Raw genomic sequence first — 21,796 nt, forward strand, 5'->3', positions numbered from 1 at the left:
GATAACGCGCAGGCATGAGATGGATGGTATTAGCATCATCGAAAGACCATGCGGAATTGTATTGGCGTGGGAATGCTTTCATTCAGCGGTGGATATTTCTGAGCTGATGGTCTCATACTTGTTAATATTGCTCTGATATGAAGTGCATGAATATGCACATATAAAACAGTCTGCCTCAGCAGCAGGCCATGCTTCCCCACCTGATGATGGACGCTTGTGTTGCACCCGAAACGTCGTGATTTATTTGATTTTATACGTGTTAAAGTCTCCCATAGACTTCAATGTTAAAGTCTCCCATAGACTTCAATGTTAAAGTCTCCCATAGACTTCGATGCTAAAGTCTCCCATAGACTTCAATGTTAAAGTCTCCCATAGACTTCAATGTTAAAGTCTCCCATAGACTTCAATGTTAAAGTCTCCCATAGACTTCAATGTTAAAGTCTCCCATAGGCTTCAATGTTAAAGTCTCCCATAGACTTCAATGTTAAAGGCTCCCATAGACTTCAATGTTAAAGTCTCCCATAGACTTCAATGTTAAAGTCTCCCATAGACTTCAATGTTAAAGTCTCCCATAGACTTCGATGCTAAAGTCTCCCATAGACTTCAATGTTAAAGCCTCCCATAGACTTCAATGTTAAAGTCTCCCATAGACTTCAATGTTAAAGTCTCCCATAGACTTCAATGTTAAAGTCTCCCATAGACTTCAATGTTAAAGTCTCCCATAGACTTAAATGTTAAAGTCTCCCATAGACTTCAATGTTAAAGTCTCCCATAGACTTCAATGCTAAAGTCTCCCATAGACTTCAATGTTAAAGTCTCCCATAGAGTTCAATGTTAAAGTCTCCCATAGACTTCAATGATAAAGTCTCCCATAGACTTCAATGTTAAAGTCTCCCATAGACTTCAATGTTAAAGTCTCCCATAGACTTCAATGTTAAAGTCTCCCATAGACTTCGATGCTAAAGTCTCCCATAGACTTCAATGTTAAAGTCTCCCATAGACTTCAATGTTAAAGTCTCCCATAGACTTCAATGTTAAAGTCTCCCATAGACTTCAATGCTAAAGTCTCCCATAGACTTCAATGTTAAAGTCTCCCATAGACTTCAATGTTAAAGTCTCCCATAGACTTCAAAGAATATGGACACAGCAACCAACCTTATTTATTCACTCTAAGCCCTGTGCAGTTTTAATGAAGGTTATACCTGATTGTAAATCAAATGCGACATCATTTAATTTCAAAGGCACGAACCAATAATGCTAATAAAATACAATGCGGGAATATAGATGAGTTCAAAATGAAAATGTGTTTTTTCTTTGCAAGCTAACTGTATGAAAAATTACATCTGTTGAAGAAATAAATTACTTGCTCAAAGGATTAAATCACCTTCCATTATTCAATGTGCATCTCAGATTACTGTTTCTGTGACTAAAGACAATGCAAGTGATCATTGCTGAGATTTGTTGCCAAGATTTGTTCCACTTGCTTGTGTACAGTATATATATATTACTTTCATGTTACTGTTTAAATAGAAGGAAGACGTCGTAATGACCCAACGCCACCTATTTCACGGCGTGACTCCACAGGAGAGCCAGGTGATAGGTTTAAGTCTTCTCGACGATTGCCTTGACCTTTGCTAAGATTAGCCAAATAAGCGGATTCTTTACTCATCCATCCCTCGAAGTTGGCTGTATCACTTGGGGTAGCTAATGCCCACATTAGAATGAGCCAGCACCGTTTTTTATGACAGACAGTAAAATAGAATGATGGATTGATCCATTGATATCAATATCGATTTCGCATTTAATTAAGCATGCATTGAATAGAATATGAAAACAATGGATTATTTGTATCTGAATGTTTATGCAATGGGCCCAAATTCACTACAATGTTATAAAAAACGGATAGATGATTTTATTTAAATTGCGGCAATTCATCTAATCACGAGGTGCAACTAGTGACATCATTGTTACACCTACATCAGAGAGCTACCTTGCATTTTCACTTAATTTGGATTCGACCAACTCTGAGAGTGAGATATAAGTAGCACATGTCAGATGACTGACACGCATTGAACTGCTCTAATGGAGCACAGGAATGTGCTGGTTAAGTGTGACCTCTTGAAGAGATGCCAGAAGATATTCTCGTGGTGTTTCTTGTGGCATCTTTACTAATTGAGACATCGATCTGCTGCCAGTAGGAATTTCCCTGCCTTGTGTATTGGCTTCGATATTACAATTCGGAACATAAATAGTTAAGCATTCAGAAAAATAGTAAAATAAAAAATACAACTGCACATTAAACATGTGCTCAGACACATTTGGCTAATCAGGGTGGAGTCTAAGGTGAAACTGGCTGTTTGCTACTGGAAAATTGATTAAGTAACTGTACTCTTTGATTTACTGTAACCATCTCTGCGTAAAAACAAATTGCATTGTCTAAGGGTATCAGCTTTCCCTGTTCCTTGGCTGTTTGCTCACGATTCTTCAAAATGTCACGGTTAGATCCGTGTTTAAACAAATAAGAGACACTGACCTTCAAAATGTCACGGTTAGATCCGTGTTTAAACAAATAAGAGACACTGACCTTCAAAATGTCACGGTTAGATCCGTGTTTAAACAAATAAGAGACATTGACCTTCAAAATGTCACGGTTAGATTCGTGTTTAAACAAATAAGAGACACTGATCTTGAAAATGTCACGGTTAGATCCGTGTTTAAACAAATAAGAGACACTGATCTTGAAAATGTCACGGTTAGATTCGTGTTTAAACAAATAAGAGACACTGATCTACAAAATGTCAGTTAGATTCGTGTTTAAACAAATAAGAGACACTGATCTTCAAAATGTCACGGCTCGATCCGTGTTTGCGACCTGAGCTCAAAACACAAAAGACACAAGGTGATGATGTTGGTGGTGATGATGGTGGTGGTGACGATGGTTGTGATGTTGACGACGGCGGTGTTGGCGCTGACGATAGCGATGGCGGCGGCGGCGGTGGCGAGGAGCCTGCTTGCAGGCCTGCCTCACGGCTCCGTGTGTCTTGGAGGCAGCGGCAGGCCGTCAACACCGCTGCTGCCTCGTCAGTGACGACCGCACATCTCGGCCAGCGACCTGCGGCCGTGCCTGGTGGCCGCGCCCGTGGCCCTGTGCAGCGCCAGCGTGTGGCCAACGCCCTCCTCCTCCTCGCTCGCGACGAAGCCGACCGCGATCGCCGCCTCTCCTCCTCCCGATCCCTCCTCTTCCGACTCTCCCGAGCAAACGTGATGAAGGGCCGAAATGATGACGACGAGGAGGGGGACGATCACGAAGATGATGGTGAGGATGATGATGATCCACGGTAGACCACGTCCCGACTCCTCCGCTTCCTCCGCTCCTCCTGCGAGTGGAGAGAGACGGTGTGGGCAGAGAGCGCGGAGAGAGAGCAGAGAGAGAGGAGAGAGTGGTGAGTGGAGAGAGATAGAGAGGAGAGAACGTGGAGAGTGGAGAGAGAGAGGACAGAGTGGAGACAGATAGAGAGGAGAGAGATAGAGAGGAGAGAACATGGAGAGAGTGGAGAGAGAGAGAGAGAGAGGACAGAGTGGAGACAGATAGAGAGGAGAGAGATAGAGAGGAGAGAACGTGGAGAGAGGAGAGAGAAAGGAAAGAGTGGAGACAGATAGAGAGGAGAGCGAGTGGAGAGAGAGAGAGTGGTGAGTGGAGAGAGAGAGTGGTGAGTGGAGACAGATAGAGAGGAGAGAGAGTGGAGAGAGAGTGGAGAGAGAGTGGTGAGTGGAGAGAGATAGAGAGGAGAGAGAGTGGAGAGAGAGTGGAGAGAGATAGAGGAGAGAGTGGTGAGTGGAGAGAGAGTGGTGAGTGGAGAGAGAGTGGAGAGAGAGAGAGAGTGGTGAGTGGAGAGAGATAGAGAGGAGAGAGAGTGGAGAGAGATAGAGGAGAGAATGGTGAGAAGAGAGAGAGTGGAGAGAGAGGACAGAGTGGAGAGAGACGGCGTGGGCAGAGAGCGTGGAGAGAGAGCAGAGAGAGGAGAGAACATAGAGAGTGGAGAGAGAGAGGACAGAGTGGAGACAGATAGAGAGGAGAGAGTGGAGAGAGTGGACAGAGAGTGGTGAGTGGAGAGAGAGTAGAGAGAGAGTGGAGAGAGAGTGGAGAGAGTGGTGAGTGGAGAGAGAGTGGAGAGAGTGGAGAGAGTAGAGAGTGGAGAGAGTAGAGAGAGTGGAGAGAGAGTAGAGAGAGTGGAGAGAGAGTGGAGAGAGAGTGGAGAGTGGAGAGTGTGGAGAGAGTGGAGAGAGAGAGTGGCGTCTCTGCTAGTGGTATGTGAGAGAGAGAGAGAGAGACTCAGCGTCATCGCTGAGTCTCTCTCTCTCCTGCCGCCCCGGTTACCTTCCACTGTGACCTTGACGGATCGCGACCTCATCAGGCCCGGCACGGAGTGCGGCGAGGTGACGCACCGGGAGCGGCCGTCGCCGCCGCTCCCCCCGGACGGCCTCGCGTGCCGCGGGGCCGGCGTGGCCCCGCCGGACACCGCCTCCCCGGCCTGAGGCACGCAGAGCGCCGGGAAGGCGACGGCCGTGAGGCTCCATGGAGCGTCGGGCGCTCTCTCTGCTACACCACCCCCCCCCCCCCCCCCCGGAACGCTCACCGACACGTGAACGCTCACCGACACGCGACGACGCGCCCACACTCATCACCGCCGAGCGGCGGTGACGTCACCACGGCGCTCGCGCCAGGCCGTGTGCACGTCGAGGCCACCACGTGAAGTGTCGAACGCCCGCGGGCAGGAGGTTCACGAGGCAGACCCAGCAGGTGCCACGGTGCCATGGGTCGACTGAGATGCCTGGCACGGTGCACCACCTGTACCCCCTACTGTGCCACTCACCTCATTCTCATCTTCGTAAATGTCACGCACCACCATCACCACCGTCACCACCGTCACCACCACCACCGTCACCACCACCACCATCACCACCACCGTCACCACCACCGTCACCACCACCGTCACCACCACCACCACCGTCACCACCACCGTCACCACCGCCGTCTTTGTCTCCCCCGTGCTAGCGATGTTTACTACAAGTACTCATTAGAGGTTGAGTAGACCTAAGGGAGGCCCAGGACCGGTTCAGATAATCGCTATCACTGCTGTTGGCTGTGAGCGGGAATCAAACTCAGGTGGTGGTGGTGGTGGTGGTGGCACAGTAGTGGTGGCACGGTGGTTATGGTGGTGACACGGTGGTGGTGGTACGCTGGTGGTGGTGGTGGCACGGTGGTGGTGGTGGCACGGTGGTGGTGGTGGTGACGGTGGTGGTGGTGGTGGTGACGGTGGTGGTGGTGACGGTGGTGACGGTGGTGGTGGTGGCACGCTGGTGGTGGTGGCACGGTGGTGGTGGTGGTGACGGTGGTGGTGGTGGCACGCTGGTGGTGGCACGGTGGTGGTGGTGGCACGGTGGTGGTGGTGGCACGGTGGTGGTGGTGGTGGTACGCTGGTGGTGGTGGTGGTGACGGTGGTGGTGGCACGGTGGTGGTGGTACGCTGGTGGTGGTGGTGACGGTGGTGGCACGGTGGTGGTGGCACGGTGGTGGTGGTGGTGGCACGGTGGTGGTGGCACGGTGGTGGTGGCACGCTGGTGGTGGTGACGGTGGTGGTGGTGGCACGGTGGTGGTGGCACGGTGGTGGCACGGTGGTGGTGGTGGTGGCACGCTGGTGGTGGTGGTACGCTGGTGGTGGTGCTGGTGGTGATCGTGACGCAGCGACTGGGTACCTCTGCGCACTTGTAGTCGGGTATCCCGGACGACGAGGGCGTGACCTGGGTCGCCCCGGCCGTGACCTGGGTCGCCCCGGCCGTGACCTGGGTCGCCCCGGTGGGGCCAAGCCTCACGTCTTCCGGGTCTGGCGAGGAGGACAGACGACAACCCCCCGCTGAAATCTCGATTTGAAGCTTTCGTGACTGCAAGGATTCATCTCCTTTGGTTCTTTCGGTAAAGTCACCACCACGTAGAATGAGAATAAAATAATAAATTGATAAAATAAAATAACGCGATAAAATTCTCACGACGTTTCGGGCACGACACAAGCGGCCTTCGTCAGAGGCGACGGTTCAGCGCGAGGAAAGTCGTCCCCAGGCGACGTGGGTTCGACGCCTGGGCCAGGGCATCTCTCCCGCCTCGTAGCAGCAACAACAACAACAAAACAACAACAAAACAACAACACAACAACAACAACAAAACAATAACAACACAACAACAAAACAACAACAACTCAAATAGTACAACACGCCATTCCGTCCCGGGATGCCGCCTATTGTAGGTGCCACTGGTTCTTCACGTTCTGCAGCTATATATGCCACTGGTTCTTCACGTTCTGTAGATGTAGATGTCACTGGTTTTAAACGTTCTGCAGATGTAGATGCCACTGGTTCTTCACGTTCAGTAGATGTAGATGTCACTGGTTCTTCTCGTTCTGCAGATGTAGATGCCACTGGTTCTTCACGTTCTGCAGATGTAGATGCCACTGGTTCTTCACGTTCTGTAGATGTAGATGCCACTGGTTCTTCACGTTCTGTAGATGTAGATGCCACTGGTTCTTCACGTTCTGCAGCTATAGATGCCACTGGTTCTTCACGTTCTGTAGATGTAGATGTCACTGGTTCTTCACGATCTGTAGATGTAGATGCCACTGGTTCTTCACGTTCTGTAGATGTAGATGTCACTGGTTCTTCACGTTCTGCAGATGTAAATGCCACTGGTTCTTCACGTTCTGTAGATGTAGATACCACTGGTTCTTCACGTTCTGTAGATGTAGATGCCACTGGTTCTTCACGTTCTACAGATGTAGATGCCACTGGTTCTTCACGTTCTGCAGATGTAGAAGCCACTGGTTCTTCACGTTCTGTAGATGTAGATGCCACTGGTTCTTCACGTTCTGTAGATGTAGATGCCACTGGTTCTTCACGTTCTGCAGCTATAGATGCCACTGGTTCTTCACGTTCTTTAGATGTAGATGTCACTGGTTCTTCACGTTCTGCAGATGTAGATGCCACTGGTTCTTCACGTTCAGTAGATGTAGATGTCACTGGTTCTTCACGTTCTGCAGATGTAGATGCCACTGGTTCTTCACGTTCTGTAGATGTAGATGCCACTGGTTCTTCACATTCTGCAGATGTAGATGCCACTGGTTCTTCACCTTCTTCAGATGTAGATACCACTGGTTCTTCACGTTCTGCAGATGTAGATGCCACTGGTTCTTCGTGTTCTGCAGATGTAGATGCCACTGGTTCTTCGCGTTCTGCAGATGTAGATGCCACTGGTTCTTCATGTTCTACAGGTGTAGATGCCACTGGTTCTTCACGTTCTACAGATGTAGATGCCACTGGTTCTTCACGTTCTGCAGATGTAGATGCCACTGGTTCTTCACGCTCTGCAGGTGTAGATGCCACTGGTTCTTCACGTTCTCCAGATGTAGATGCCACTGGTTCTTCATGTTCTGTAGATGCCACTGGATCTTCACTATCTGTAGATGTAGATGTCACTGGTTCTTCACGTTCTGCAGATGTAGAAGCCAGTGGTTTTTCACGTTCTGCAGATATAGATGTCATTGGTTTTTCACGTTCTGCAGGTGTAGATGCCACTGGTTGTTCACGTTCTGCAGATGTAGATGCCACTGGTTCTTCACGTTCGGCAGATGTAGATGTCACTGGTTCTACACGTTCTGCAGATGTAGATGCCACTGGTTCTTCATGTTCTGCAAATGTAGATGCCACTGGTTCTTCACGTTCTTCAGATGTAGATGCCACTGGTTCTTCACGTTCTGCAGATGTAGATGCCTCTGGTTCTTCACGTTCTGTAGATGTAGATGCCACTGGTTGTTCATGTTCTACAGATGTAAAAGCCACCACCGCCATCTATTGCGTGGCGGTTGAACTTACAACTCTCGTTCCGAACAGGCAACTGGACTTACAAACAGGTTTGAGCGTCTCTCTGAACGTTCAAAAGTCAAATGTTCATAGGCAGTGGTAGTCTCTGTGTTTAATTTGACCTTAACCCAATAAGATGGTCCATCAGGCATGTAATTTCTGTTGTGCACGTCACACACATTTGTCTGTTGTGCACGTCACACGCGTTCGTTGTGCACCGGCGTCTGCCTGGTGTCCCGTGTACTCACAATGCAGCCCCACGTGGATCGTCTCCGAGGCAAAGGCCTCCCTCCTGCCGCCCGGCATCGTGTAGTTCACCACGCAGCGGTACCCGGCTCCCACATCCCGCTCCTCCGGTTTGTAGCTCAGGACGGATGTCACGGCGAAGGTGCCGTTGGCCTCCGTCGCTACCGTCCGCGTCACTTTCACGTCTAGCCACGCGCACGCATGCAAAGACAAAGATCCCCCGTGTGGACTTCAACAGACCGTTGGGACAAGTGCTGTTAGCGAGTGGCAGCCCGGCACGACACGCGAGGGGGTGGGCGGCCAGCACCACGCCCCGCCAGCTTTGTCCCCGCGGCGCTAGCGATGTTTACTCACTGCACCACGTAATAGTGTACACTATGCAATACACGGCACTATAGCAGACGTATTCACCAACAGATACATTAACCGACAGATACATTCACCAGCAGATACATTCACCAGCAGATACACTAACCAACAGATATATTCACCAACAGATACATTAACCAACAGATACATTCACCAGCAGATATATTCACCGGCAGATACATTAACCAACAGATATATTCACCAGCAGATATACTTACCAGGTGATGGCAACAGGGGCAGGGAAGCCTTGTACCAGGTGATGTGGGGCTCTGGGTAAGCGTTGTGCACGAAACATTTACCAATCTGCACGAGAGGGAAACAGACCAACACACACAACAAAGAACCCCTGTATAGCCTTAACAGACTGTAGGGGCAAGTGCTGTTAGCGAGCACCTATAAAGGCCGGAACGGTACACGAGGGGGTGGGTGGCCAGCACCACGCCCGACCGCCTTTGTCTCCCTAGTGGCAATGTTTACACACCGCACCAGGTACTCATTTGAGGCTGAGTCGACCTAGGGGAGGTCCGGGACCGGTTCAGATAATCGTCACTGGTGTTGGCCGTGAGCGGGAATCGAACCCGGATCGCCAGGTTCATAGCGCAGCGCGCTAACCGCTACACTACCGCTCCTCACTCACACATAGACACTCACACAGAGACACACACAAACACTCACACACAGAGACACTCACACAGAGACACACACAGACACTCACACACAGAGACACTCACACAGGGAGACACACACAGAGACACTCACACACAGAAACACACACAGACCAACACACACAACAAAGACAAAGAACCCATGTATAGCCTTAACAGACTGTAGGGGCAAGTGCTGTTAGCGAGCACCTATGAAGGCCAGAATGGCACACGAGGAGGTGGGTGGCCAGCACCACGCCCGGTCGCCTTTGTCTCCCTGGTGCTGGCGATGTTTTTACGCACCGCACCAGGTATTTGAGGCCGAGTCGACCTAGGGGAGGCACAGGAACCGGTTCAGATCATCGTCACCGGTATTGGCCGTGAGCGGGAATCGAACCCGGGTTGCCAGGGTAGTAGCGTTGTCCACGTCGGGATCGAACCCACGACCTCCTGCGTACCAGGCGAGGTAGTCGACATCCCCCTAACCAAAACTAAACCACGTTTGAATCTACGCACGAATCGGTGGCGTCTACAGCACAGCTGTTGGCGTGCGGCCGTTTTCGCGAAGGGGACGCCGTGAAGGTAAAAAAAAAACAACCCTTAAATGACCGTCAGCGGACGGTGCAACAGGAATTTGAAATAAAAAAATGTCAACGTATTCTAGATTTAAAGCTTTCGTGACTGCAAGGATCTCCATACTCTTTGGTTCTATTCGGTAAAGTCACCACGTAGGTAAAAAAGTAAAACAACAAAAAATCACGACGTTTCGGCCACAACACAAGCGGCCTTCTTCAGGTGAAGGGATCAGGCTGTCTCGAGGACAGTGCTGGAGTGAAACACAGCCACGCTCAGACCGCGACCTTTAAGCGTGGCTGTGTTTCACTCCAGCACTGTCCTCGAGACAGCCTGATCCCTTCACCTGACGAAGGCCGCTTGTGTTGTGGCCGAAACGTCGTGATTTTTGTTTTATTTTTTACCTACGTGGTGACTTTACCGAATAGAACCAAAGAGAATGTCAACGTAGGCCAAGGGCTCACCTCGTGGCGCTGTCCGTTGAGCAGCACGGGCCGCTTGCTCGCCGTCACGGCCACCGTGGGGGCCGCTGGAAGGGAAGCGAGGGGAGGGGCCGTCCCGTGCGTCAATTTGTCGCGGGGCCGTCATCGGCCACTTGCTCCTGAGTCCGACCTCACTCCGAAATGTGGCCGGGTAGTGCGTCATGTATAGTAGCAGCAGTGTGCACGCCGTGCAACGCGTGTGGAATTGACGGGAGTGAAGTTGGACTTACGGGCAAAATAGACTAACGAACGTGGACCCTCTGGATCCCGGCTTGTTCGTATGTGGGTAACGTTCGTAAGAAGTAACGTCGGTAAGTAGTAGAGACCACGCAAAAATATTCGCGAGTGAGTCACTGTGGTAACGTTCGTAAGTAGAGGCGTCACGCAGTAACGTTCGTAAGCAGGGGAGCCCTCGTAATGTCCACTAAGGAGTCTCCGTAGCAACGTCCGTAAGTAAGGGGAGCCCTCGTAATGTCCACTAAGGAGTCTCCGTAGCAACGTCCGTAAGTAAGGGGAGTCCTCGTAATATCCACTAAGGAGTCTCCGTAGCAACGTCCGTAAGTAAGGGGAGCCCTCGTAATGTCCACTAAGGAGTCTCCGTAGCAACGTCCGTAAGTAAGGGGAGCCCTCGTAATGTCCACTAAGGAGTCTCCGTAGCAACGTCCGTAAGTAAGGGGAGTCATCGTAATGTCCACTAAGGAGTCTCCGTAGCAACGTCCGTAAGTAAGGGGAGTCCTCGTAATGTCCACTAAGGAGTCTCCGTAGCAACGTCCGTAAGTAAGGGGAGTCCTCGTAATGTCCACTAAGGAGTCTCCGTAGCAACGTCCGTAAGAAAGGGGAGTCCTTGTAATGTCCACTAAGAGGTCTCCGTAGCAACATCCGTAAGTAAGGGGAGTCCTCGCAATGTCCACTAAGGAGTCTCCGTAGCAACGTCCGTAAGAAAGGGGAGTCCTTGTAATGTCCACTAAGAGGTCTCCGTAGCAACATCCGTAAGTAAGGGGAGTCCTCGCAATGTCCACTAAGGAGTCTCCGTAGCAACGTCCGTAAGTAAGGGGAGTCCTCGCAATGTCTACTAAGGAGTCTCCGTAGCAACGTCCGTAAGTAAGGGGAGTCCTCGTAATATCCACTAAGGAGTCTCCGTAGCAACGTCCGTAAGTAAGGGGAGTCCTCGTAATATCCACTAAGGAGTCTCCGTAGCAACGTCCGTAAGTAAGGGGAGTCCTCGTAATGTCCACTAAGGAGTCTCCGTAGCAACGTCCGTAAGTAAGGGGGGTCCACGTCGTAGGGGACGTCCCCCCCCCTCCCCCCCACTGCGCGTCATTCTAAAGTGAGTAGCCCCGACCGTGAGCTCGCTTACAAAACAGCCGCACTCTTGTGGTCGCCTCTGCCACGCCGGCCCGCCCCGCAAACACCTGGCAGATGAAGTCTCGCTCATCCGCGACCACCGTCGCGTCCAGCGCCAGGGCGGAATCGTCACGTTGGGCATCAATGCGGTCCGTGTAGCCGGTGTCCCCGTCGGCCACGAAGCGACGTAAGTCGCGGTACGATATCCTCACTCGCGAAGTTGTCGAAATCTGCGCCGGGGGGGGGTTTTGGCGACGGCGGTCGGGCGGATGACAGCGTGGTGAGTCTATGGGTAGCAGTGGTGAGTCTATGGGTGGTGGTGAGTCTATGGGTGGCAGTGCTGAGTCTATGGGTAGTGTTGAGTCTATGGGTGGCAGTGTTGAGTCTATGGGCAGCAGTGTTGAGTCTATGGGTGGCAGTGCTGAGTCTATGGGTAGCAGTGTTGAGTCTATGGGTAGCAGTGTTGAGTCTATGGGTAGCAGTGTTGAGTCTATGGGTGGCAGTGTTGAGTCTATGGGCAGCAGTGTTGAGTTTACGGGCAGTGCTGAGTCTATGGGTGGCAGTGTTGAGTCTATGGGTGGCAGTGTTGAGTCTATGGGTAGCAGTGTTGAGTCTATGGGTGGCAGTGTTGAGTCTATGGGTGGCAGTGTTGAGTCTATGGGCAGCAGTGTTGAGTTTACGGGCAGTGTTGAGTCTATGGGTAGCAGTGCTGAGTCTATGGGTGGCAGTGTTGAGTCTACAGGCAGTGTTGAGTCTATGGGTAGCAGTGCTGAGTCTATGGTGCAGTGTTGAGTCTATGGTGCGGTGTTGAGTCTATGGGCAGTGTTGAGTCTATGGTGCAGTGTTGAGTCTATGGTGCAGTGTTGAGTCTATGGTGCAGTGTTGAGTCTATGGTAGGGTGTTGAGTCTATGGTGCAGTGTTGAGTCTATGGGTGGCAGTGTTGAGTCTATGGGCAGCAGTGTTGAGTTTACGGGCAGTGCTGAGTCTATGGGTGGCAGTGTTGAGTCTATGGGTGGCAGTGTTGAGTCTATGGGTAGCAGTGTTGAGTCTATGGGTGGCAGTGTTGAGTCTATGGGTGGCAGTGTTGAGTCTATGGGCAGCAGTGTTGAGTTTACGGGCAGTGTTGAGTCTATGGGTAGCAGTGCTGAGTCTATGGGTGGCAGTGTTGAGTCTACAGGCAGTGTTGAGTCTATGGGTAGCAGTGCTGAGTCTATGGTGCAGTGTTGAGTCTATGGTGCGGTGTTGAGTCTATGGGCAGTGTTGAGTCTATGGTGCAGTGTTGAGTCTATGGTGCAGTGTTGAGTCTATGGTGCAGTGTTGAGTCTATGGTAGGGTGTTGAGTCTATGGTGCAGTGTTGAGTCTATGGGTGGCAGTGTTGAGTCTATGGGCAGCAGTGTTGAGTCTATGGGTGGCAGTGCTGAGTCTATGGGTAGCAGTGTTGAGTCTATGGGTAGCAGTGTTGAGTCTATGGGTGTCAGTGTTGAGTCTATGGGCAGCAGTGTTGAGTTTACGGGCAGTGTTGAGTCTATGGGTAGCAGTGCTGAGTCTATGGGTGGCAGTGTTGAGTCTACGGGCAGTGTTGAGTCTATGAGTAGCAGTGCTGAGTCTATGGTGCAGTGTTGAGTCTATGGTGCGGTGTTGAGTCTATGGGCAGTGTTGAGTCTATGGTGCAGTGTTGAGTCTATGGTGCAGTGTTGAGTCTATGGTAGGGTGTTGAGTCTATGGTGCAGTGTTGAGTCTATGGGTGGCAGTGTTGAGTCTATGGGCAGCAGTGTTGAGTTTACGGGCAGTGCTGAGTCTATGGGTGGCAGTGTTGAGTCTATGGGTGGCAGTGTTGAGTCTATGGGTAGCAGTGTTGAGTCTATGGGTGGCAGTGTTGAGTCTATGGGTGGCAGTGTTGAGTCTATGGGCAGCAGTGTTGAGTTTACGGGCAGTGTTGAGTCTATGGGTAGCAGTGCTGAGTCTATGGGTGGCAGTGTTGAGTCTACAGGCAGTGTTGAGTCTATGGGTAGCAGTGCTGAGTCTATGGTGCAGTGTTGAGTCTATGGTGCGGTGTTGAGTCTATGGGCAGTGTTGAGTCTATGGTGCAGTGTTGAGTCTATGGTGCAGTGTTGAGTCTATGGTGCAGTGTTGAGTCTATGGTAGGGTGTTGAGTCTATGGTGCAGTGTTGAGTCTATGGGTGGCAGTGTTGAGTCTATGGGCAGCAGTGTTGAGTCTATGGGTGGCAGTGCTGAGTCTATGGGTAGCAGTGTTGAGTCTATGGGTAGCAGTGTTGAGTCTATGGGTGTCAGTGTTGAGTCTATGGGCAGCAGTGTTGAGTTTACGGGCAGTGTTGAGTCTATGGGTAGCAGTGCTGAGTCTATGGGTGGCAGTGTTGAGTCTACGGGCAGTGTTGAGTCTATGAGTAGCAGTGCTGAGTCTATGGTGCAGTGTTGAGTCTATGGTGCGGTGTTGAGTCTATGGGCAGTGTTGAGTCTATGGTGCAGTGTTGAGTCAATGGTGCAGTGTTGAGTCTATGGTGCAGTGTTGAGTCTATGGGCAGTGTTGAGTCTATGGTGCAGTGTTGAGTCTATGGGCAGTGTTGAGTTTACGGTGCAGTGTTGAGTCTATGGTGCAGTGTTGAGTCTATGGTACAGTGTTGAGTCTATGGTGCAGTGTTGAGTCTATGGGTAGCAGTGTTGAGTCTATGGGTGGCAGTGTTGTGTCTATGGGTAGCAGTGCTGAGTCTATGGGTCGCAGTGCTGAGTCTATGGGTAGCAGTGCTGAGTCTTTTGCTCACCGTACGTATCTGCCCGTGACAAGTGGCGGTGTGCGGGGGGGTGGGTGGGGGTGGCGGTACTCACGATGAACCACTGGGTGACCACGCCGCTAGCCACGGAGACGTTGTACGTGCAGGGGACCACCAGAGGGCGTCCCAGTTCCACCTCGACCAGCGGCCTCACGGAGATGGAGATCGCCGCATGGCCACCTGCCACGATCACCGCACGCAGACTCCTAGTGTAGTGTATAGTGTAGTGTATAGTGTATAGTAGTGTAGTGTATAGTGTAGTGTATAGTGTAGTGTATAGTGTAGTGTACAGTGTAGTGTATAGTGTATAGTGTAGTGTACAGTATAGTGTAGTGTATAGTGTAGTGTGCAGTGTAGTGTAGTGTATAGTGTAGTGTACAGTGTAGTGTGTAGTGTAGTGTATAGTGTACAGTGTAGTGTACAGTGTAGTGTACGGTGTAGTGTATAGTGTAGTGTGTAGTAGTGTAGTGTATAGTAGTGTAGTGTATAGTGTAGTGTATAGTGTAGTGTATAGTAGTGTAGTGTATAGTAGTGTAGTGTATAGTGTAGTGTATAATGTATAGTAGTGTAGTGTGTAGTGTAGTGTATAGTGTAGTGTATAGTAGTGTAGTGTATAGTGTAGTATACAGTAGCGATGCCCCCGCTGTGTGCTGCGGTGTGACGACGTACACGATGGCGATCATCACCTTGCAAGGAGGAGAAGGAGGCGAGGAGGAGGAGCAGCACCACCAGACACCGTGGCAACATTTGGTCGGCACCGTCCTCGCCGCAGATTGTGGAGCCGTCAAACCACCGTGGCCTTCCCGTCGCTAGTCCTAGTGTAAGTATTAAACGCGACGCATTTCACGATACACGTCGAGCGGTCCTCCACTCACGACGGAGATGCGTTACGACGACCCTCACCGCAGGTCTAAAATATCGTTAAGTCTAAGATGGCCCTAGCCTACCGGGGAGTCTTAAAGAATGGTGATAATTTAGCAAAACAGAGTAATTTACAGTACCGTACTGTGTAAACTATATACTGTATGTATTTATTAATTACAATACTGTATTGCACAGTAAAATGTAAAGTAAAAAAACAAGGTAAATTCTTAGCCTACCTATGTGAACTGCAATTTAATAGAAAGTTTCTTCAGGAAACAAACCTATCCGCTGTAAAAACTTTTAACACGCATTTAACGTACAGTATCGTGCTAACCCTAACATGAAATCGCTAAACCTACGTACCGTACTCTACGTACCGTACTCTACGTACCGTACTCTACGTACCGTACTCTACGTACCATACTGTACATACCGTACTGTACGTACCGTACTCTACGTACCGTACTCCACGTACCGTACTCTACGTACCGTACTGTACGTACCGTACTCTACGTACAGTACTCTACGTACCGTACTCCACGTACCGCACTCCACGTACCGTACTCTACGTACCGTACTCTACGTACCGTACTCCACGTACCGTACTCTACGTACCGTACTCCACGTACCGTACGGTACATACCGTACTCCACGTACCGTACTCTACGTACTGTACTCTACGTACCGTACTCTACGTACCGTACTCTACGTACTGTACTCTACGTACCGTACTCTACGTACCGTACTCCACGTACCGTACTCTACGTACAGTACTCTACGTACCGTACTCTACGTACTGTACTATACGTACCGTACTCTACGTACAGTACTCTACGTACCGTACTCTACGTACCGTACTCTACGTACCGTACTGTATGTACCGTACTCTACGTACAGTACTCTACGTACCGTACTCTACGTACCGTACTCCACGTACCGTACTCTACGTACCGTACTCTACGTACCGTACTCCACGTACCGTACTCTACGTACTGTACACACACTGAACGTATCGTAACGAATCGTATTGTGCTGCACTCGCCAAGATTCGTACCTCGTAGTACGCTGCTGCGTTTGCCTGCCGCGCGAAGGTGAAAAAATAAAATGAAAAAAAATATCTTCTTTGGTTCTTTCGGTAAAGTCACCGCCACGTAGAATGAGAATAAAATAATAAATTGTTATAACCTGTCGTTCCGACAGGTTTGTTCCTTTCACCTGAAGAAGGCCACTTGTGTTGTGGCCGAAACGTCGTGAGAATTTAATCGTGTTAATTTATTACTTTATTCTCATTCTACGCGGTGGTGACTTTACCGAAAGAACCAAAGAGGATGAACTCTCGCGGTCACGAAAGCTTTAAATTGAAACGCAAAAAAAAGTAATAAAAGTAAATCACGACGTTTGACGGAAGCAACGCGAAGTGTGGTTCCATCGCTGGAGAGCAAATGGGCCGGCGGTCCCCTCTCGTCACACCCCCCCCCACGAACTCACACACGCCCCACTAGACACCCACACACACGCCCCACTAAACACCCACACACACGCCCAACTAGACACCCACACGCACGCCCCACTAAACACCCACACGCACGCCCCACTAAACACCCGCACGCACGCCCCACTAAACACCCACACGCACGCCCCACTAAACACCCGCACGCACTCCCGTAGGGTCTCGAGGAGGGATCTACCCGGCACGGTGGGTCTTCACCCGAGGGCCCCCGCTAGCGGGGACGTCCCGCGGTTTCCCCGGACCGGGAAATTGGCCGAGCCCCTCCCAGACCGGATTAAACGGCGGGCCCCCCCTAAAAGGGGGCATAGAGCTTGACAGGACCGGCGGCGACGAAGCCCGCGCGGCACGGGGGACGGTGCCCCCAAGGCGAGCTCCCTGCGGCAGGGCGCACGGCGGCGTGGGAGGGAACAGCCCCTAGGCGGACAGGAGGAGGATCTGAGAGAGCGAGGGACCGAGGGGATTGTCGGCGAGTCGGCGGCGGCGGGGGAACGCAGAGCGTTCAAAACGTCCGCGGGAAGGATTCGAGCGGACGCGCGGGATGACGTCACGTGACACGGGGATTGACGGGCTTTGAGAACGTAATGGGGGGGGGGAAATTGGGATCGGCGTTCTTCTGGAGCGGCGAGAGAGAAGACCGGCCGCCCTCGGCGGTCCGCGGCGGACGCCCCCGGGGCCGGGTTCGGCCGACAACGACCGCCCGGAGCAAAGTCTCCGAGGCGAGCGTCTTCCCCCCCAACAACGCCCCTCCCGCCGCCGCGCAGCTGAAAAGACGAGCGAGCACGGGCGGCCGATCCGGGCCCAGTTCGCGGCGAGCCCCGGCCGGGGGGACGGTCGCTCTCCGCCGAGGGGAGGCGGCAAGAGGTCAGGGCGCGGTCCGCAGGGAGCTGGCTGGAGGGGAGGCCCGCAAGCCAAGGGGTCGCCATTCATGCCGGGAGTAAAAACCTTGGCGCCGGACTGGCCGGCCGACGCGTTGCGCGTGAAGAGGGCTCAAAGTAGCGGTGGGACAGCGATCGGCGTCACCGCTGTGTGTGTGGGCGACTCCGATCAGTGCGGGTACCGCGTGATCCCACGTACTAAATAAATAATTAAATAGACGACCGCTCCCGCGCAGAGATTAATTGATTGATTCCGGGCGCCGGGCGGCTTGTTTTGTACGACGGCTTAGTGAAATAATTAATTGGTTCATTCATACCAGCTGCGAGCGGGCGATTTAAACATCACGTTTAAACATCACATTTAAACGACATGACGTCACATTTAAACAACGTCATCACATTTAAACAACGACATGACGTCATCCGCGCGGTTAGGATGCGCGCCAAATTAACCCCTAGGCTTCCGTCAAACGGCACAAAAAAAACTAAAAAATTACTGTGTCGTAGAATCTTTTGTTCTGTTCAATTTATTTCAAAGCCGTCGTATGATGAGACGAAGAAGCAATTTGTAAGTATCACGGTATAATAATAATTATTTTACGCGGCACATCTCACAAAAACTCGTGGTCAAACTCGATTATTTCGTGAAAGTCCACGTAGAAACGAGAAAATAATACATTAAATAATGGCAACACGACGTTTCGATCATGATCAGGTTTAAATGAAAGAGAAAACGAACCTAGTAAAGTTAATAATATTAATATAATTCAATAAAACACACACAGAGACGTCTCACACAACAGTCAACACCCTACCTGGTTGATTGACGTTGGGAGACCACGCCCACACACGTGATCGTCTAACACGGTCGATTCCCACGTATTCACAGTAAGAATCGATTAATGAAGGTTCATTTTAGACCACTGTTGAGTCCCATGTTATCACAACGGAAATCGATTTCATTAGCCTAATCCACTATAAATCGATTCCCATGTTATACCAAAGGAAATCGACTCCATACATCCATAACTCTACTATAATCGATTCCTAATTGCATCCCATTGGGAATCGACGCGTGTATATTTAATCGAACGTTAAATCGATTTTCTCTGCACGTGACTTGGCGTGTTGTGAATGGCGATGCGGAAACTCTTCGTCCTCCACCTCGTCACGTGGTGCAGCAGCCACGGTGAGCCGAGCCAATCGATACATCGGTGGAACGGTGGTGCAGTGATTAGCGCACTGTGTGTGTGGGGAGCGGTGGTGCAGTGGTTAGCGCACTGTGTGAGTGGTGCGTCTGTGTGTTGTGTGTGTGTGGTGTGTGTGTGGTGTGTCTGTGTGTGGTGTGTGTGTGTGGTGTGTGTGGTGTGTCTGTGTGTGGTGTGTGTGTGTGTGATGTGTGTGTGGTGTGTGTGTGACTGTGTGTGTGGTGTGTGTGTAGTGTGTGTGTGGTGTGTGTGTGACTGTGTGTGTGGTGTGTGTGTAGTGTGTGTGTGGTGTGTGTGTGACTGTGTGTCTGTGTGTTGTGTGTGTGTGGTGTGTCTGTGTGTGGTGTGTGTGTGTGTGGTGTGTGTGTCTGTGTGTGGAGTGTGTGGTGTGTCTGTGTGTGGTGTGTGTGTGTGTGATGTGTGTGTGGTGTGTGTGTGACTGTGTGTGTGGTGTGTGTGTAGTGTGTGTGTGGTGTGTGTGTGACTGTGTGTGTGGTGTGTGTGTAGTGTGTGTGGTGTGTGTGTGACTGTGTGTGTGGTGTGTCTGTGTGTTGTGTGTGTGTGGTGTGTCTGTGTGTCGTGTGTGTGTGTGGTGTGTGTGTGGTGTGTGTGTCTGTGTGTGGAGTGTGTGGTGTGTCTGTGTGTGGTGTGTCTGTGTGTGGTGTGTGTGTGTGGTGTGTGTGGTGTGTCTGTTTGCGGTGTGTGTGGTGTGTCTGTGTGTGGTGTGTCTGTGTGTGGTGTGTGTGTGGTGTGTGTGGTGTGTCGTGTGTGTGTGTGTGGTGTGTCTGTGTGTGGTGTGTCTATGTGTGGTGTGTCTGTGTGTGGTGTGTCTATGTGTGGTGTGTCTGTGTGTGGTGTGTGGCGTGTGTGGTGTGTCTGTGTGTGGTGTGTCTGTGTGTGGTGTGTGTGTGTGGTGTGTGTGGTTTGTCTGTGTGTGGTGTGTGGTGTGTGTGGTGTGCCTCTGTGTGGTGTGTCTATGTGTGGTGTGTCTGTGTGTGGTGTGTCTGTGTGTGGTGTGTGTGGTGTGTCTGTGTGTGGTGTGTCTATGTGTGGTGTGTCTGTGTGTGGTGTGTCTGTGTGTGTGTCTGTCTGTGGTGTGTGTGGTGTGTCTGTGTGTGGTGTCTGGTGTATCTGGTGTGGTGTGTGGCGTGTGTGGTGTGTCTGTGTGTGGTGTGTCTGTATGTGGTGTGTCTGTGTGTGATGTGTGGTGTGTCTGTATGTGGTGTGTGTGGTGTTTGTGTGTGTGGTGTGTCTATGTGTGGTGTGTGGTGTTTGTGTGTGTGGTGTGTCTGTGTGTGGTGTGTGTGGTGTTTGTGTGTGTGGTGTGTGACTGTGTGTGTGTGTGTGGTGTGTGTGGTGTGTGTGGTGTGTGTGACTCTGTGTGTGTGGTGTGTGCGACTGTGTGGTGTGTCTGTGTGTGTGACTGTGTGTGTTGGTGTGTGTGACTGTGTGGTGTGTCTGTGTGGTGTGGTGTGTGTGGTGTTTGTGTGTGTGGTGTGTCTATGTGTGGTGTGTGGTGTTTGTGTGTGTGGTGTGTCTGTGTGTGGTGTGTGTGGTGTTTGTGTGTGTGGTGTGTGTGACTGTGTGTGTGGTGTGTGTGACTGTGGTGTGTCTGTGTGTGACTGTGTGGTGTGCCTGTGTGTGGTGTGTGTCTGTGACTGTGTATGTGTGGTGTATGTGGTGTGTGACTGTGTGGTGTGACTGTGTGTGTTCTTCTCAGCCCCTCCTCACAATTCACACGTGCATTAACGTTAATGGAAGTCAGCTTGAACTATTTGTTAAAATAAATTAAATTACCCCGATGTGATTTGTTAAAATAAATATCACCCTGTATATTTCATTTCAGGCAGTGTTATTGACTGTTTATTTTTTGTAAACGTTTAGAAGGTTGGTTTATAAAGGGTAGCGCTCAAAGCCTTACAGAAACCAATGAAAATATATATTTTCTAAAAGAAAATATTTAAAGTGACTGAAACATATTCTTGGTTCTTAATTACTTTCATCCAACTTGTTTTCCATTTGTAGGAGTTCTCAAAGTGAAGAAAGGAAGCATGTCCCTTCCCATCGACGACCTTTCAAAACACATTTATTGCCTTGGCCGGTTTGTAAATTGCCCATCAAATTTACAGCCACTGATACAGGATCTGGCCAAAGCTGGATTTGTTTTTACACCAGAAAGGAAGACAAGGTTGAATGCTTCTCCTGCAAAGGAGTGATCGGTAATTGGAAGCCAGGTGACTCGGCTTAAAGGTCGCGATCTGAGCGTGGCTGTGTTCGCTCCAGCGCTGTCCTCCAGACAGGTCTCGTCCCTTCACCTGATGAAGGCCACTTGTGTTGTGGCCGAAACGTCGTGAGAATTATTTTATTCTCATTCTACGTGGTGGTGACTTTACCGAAAGAACCAAAGAAGATGAATCCTTGCAGTCACGAAAGCTTCAAATCGAAATTTGCAGAGTTTTACAAATTGTACGTTTGCTCGGTCACTGGCACAAGCTGCAAATGCTCAGACCTCCGGCGGAGCATCTGCACCGAGACATATTGCGGCGGCTACCAACGATGCATCCGAAATCACCCGTCATTATCATCAATCTCTGCCAACCTCCGATTGCCACGAACGAACCGCCTATGCAAAACGCTCCGACTTCCCTGCCGCACGTGAAGGAAGGGGCACCGTCCAACTGGGAGATGCGCGTTGAAGCAAACCGGCCGCTCTCATTCTCCACGTGGCCAGAAGTCATCTCCCGTTCGGCCTGAGGACTTAGCACGCGCCGGACTGTACTACGTGGGTCCCGGCGACCGGGTGGTCCTGCCTCTGTTGTTCCGGCGAAATGTCTCACTGGGAGGAGGGAGGGAGATGTTCTATATTTGAAGCTTTCGGGACTGCAAGGATCCATACTCTTTGGTTCTATTCGGTAAAGTCACCACGTAGGTATTTTTTTACCTACGTGACTTTACCGAATAGAACCAAAGAGTAAGGAAGGGG

General features: G+C 50.7%; 1 protein-coding gene across 1 annotated transcript; it reads right to left on the reverse strand.

Annotated features, from left to right (window-relative positions):
- Positions 1 to 1,146: 1,146 nt before the first annotated feature.
- LOC142915802 (basal cell adhesion molecule-like) lies at positions 1,147 to 15,170 on the reverse strand. The gene is made up of 9 exons (XM_076061475.1): positions 15,043 to 15,170; positions 14,412 to 14,536; positions 11,579 to 11,795; positions 10,204 to 10,268; positions 8,741 to 8,825; positions 8,156 to 8,338; positions 5,757 to 5,884; positions 4,379 to 4,532; positions 1,147 to 3,377 (listed from the first exon to the last, which is right to left on the reverse strand). The coding sequence occupies exons 1-9, from the start codon at positions 15,101 to 15,103 to the stop codon at positions 3,082 to 3,084; spliced, it is 1,314 nt and encodes a 437-aa protein (XP_075917590.1). The 5' UTR covers positions 15,104 to 15,170; the 3' UTR covers positions 1,147 to 3,081.
- Positions 15,171 to 21,796: the final 6,626 nt, after the last annotated feature.

Source organism: Petromyzon marinus, unplaced genomic scaffold (assembly GCF_048934315.1).
Source record: "Petromyzon marinus isolate PM22_M1 ecotype Great Lakes invasive population unplaced genomic scaffold, UKy_Petmar_22M1.pri1.0 PM_G_Scaffold_35, whole genome shotgun sequence".
Classification (NCBI taxonomy): domain Eukaryota; kingdom Metazoa; phylum Chordata; class Hyperoartia; order Petromyzontiformes; family Petromyzontidae; genus Petromyzon; species Petromyzon marinus.

Bases quoted from the DNA above. Each gene is read 5' to 3' on its own strand.
- LOC142915802 (XM_076061475.1), bottom strand. From the start codon at position 15,103: ATGTTGCCACGGTGTCTGGTGGTGCTGCTCCTCCTCCTCGCCTCCTTC. The intron at 14,537-15,042 runs GTGATGATCGCC...TGATCGTGGCAG, and splicing joins CTCCTTCTCCTCCTTGCAAG to GTGGCCATGCGGCGATCTCC. The intron at 4,533-5,756 runs GTACCCAGTCGC...TGCGTGCCTCAG, and splicing joins CCGACTACAAGTGCGCAGAG to GCCGGGGAGGCGGTGTCCGG.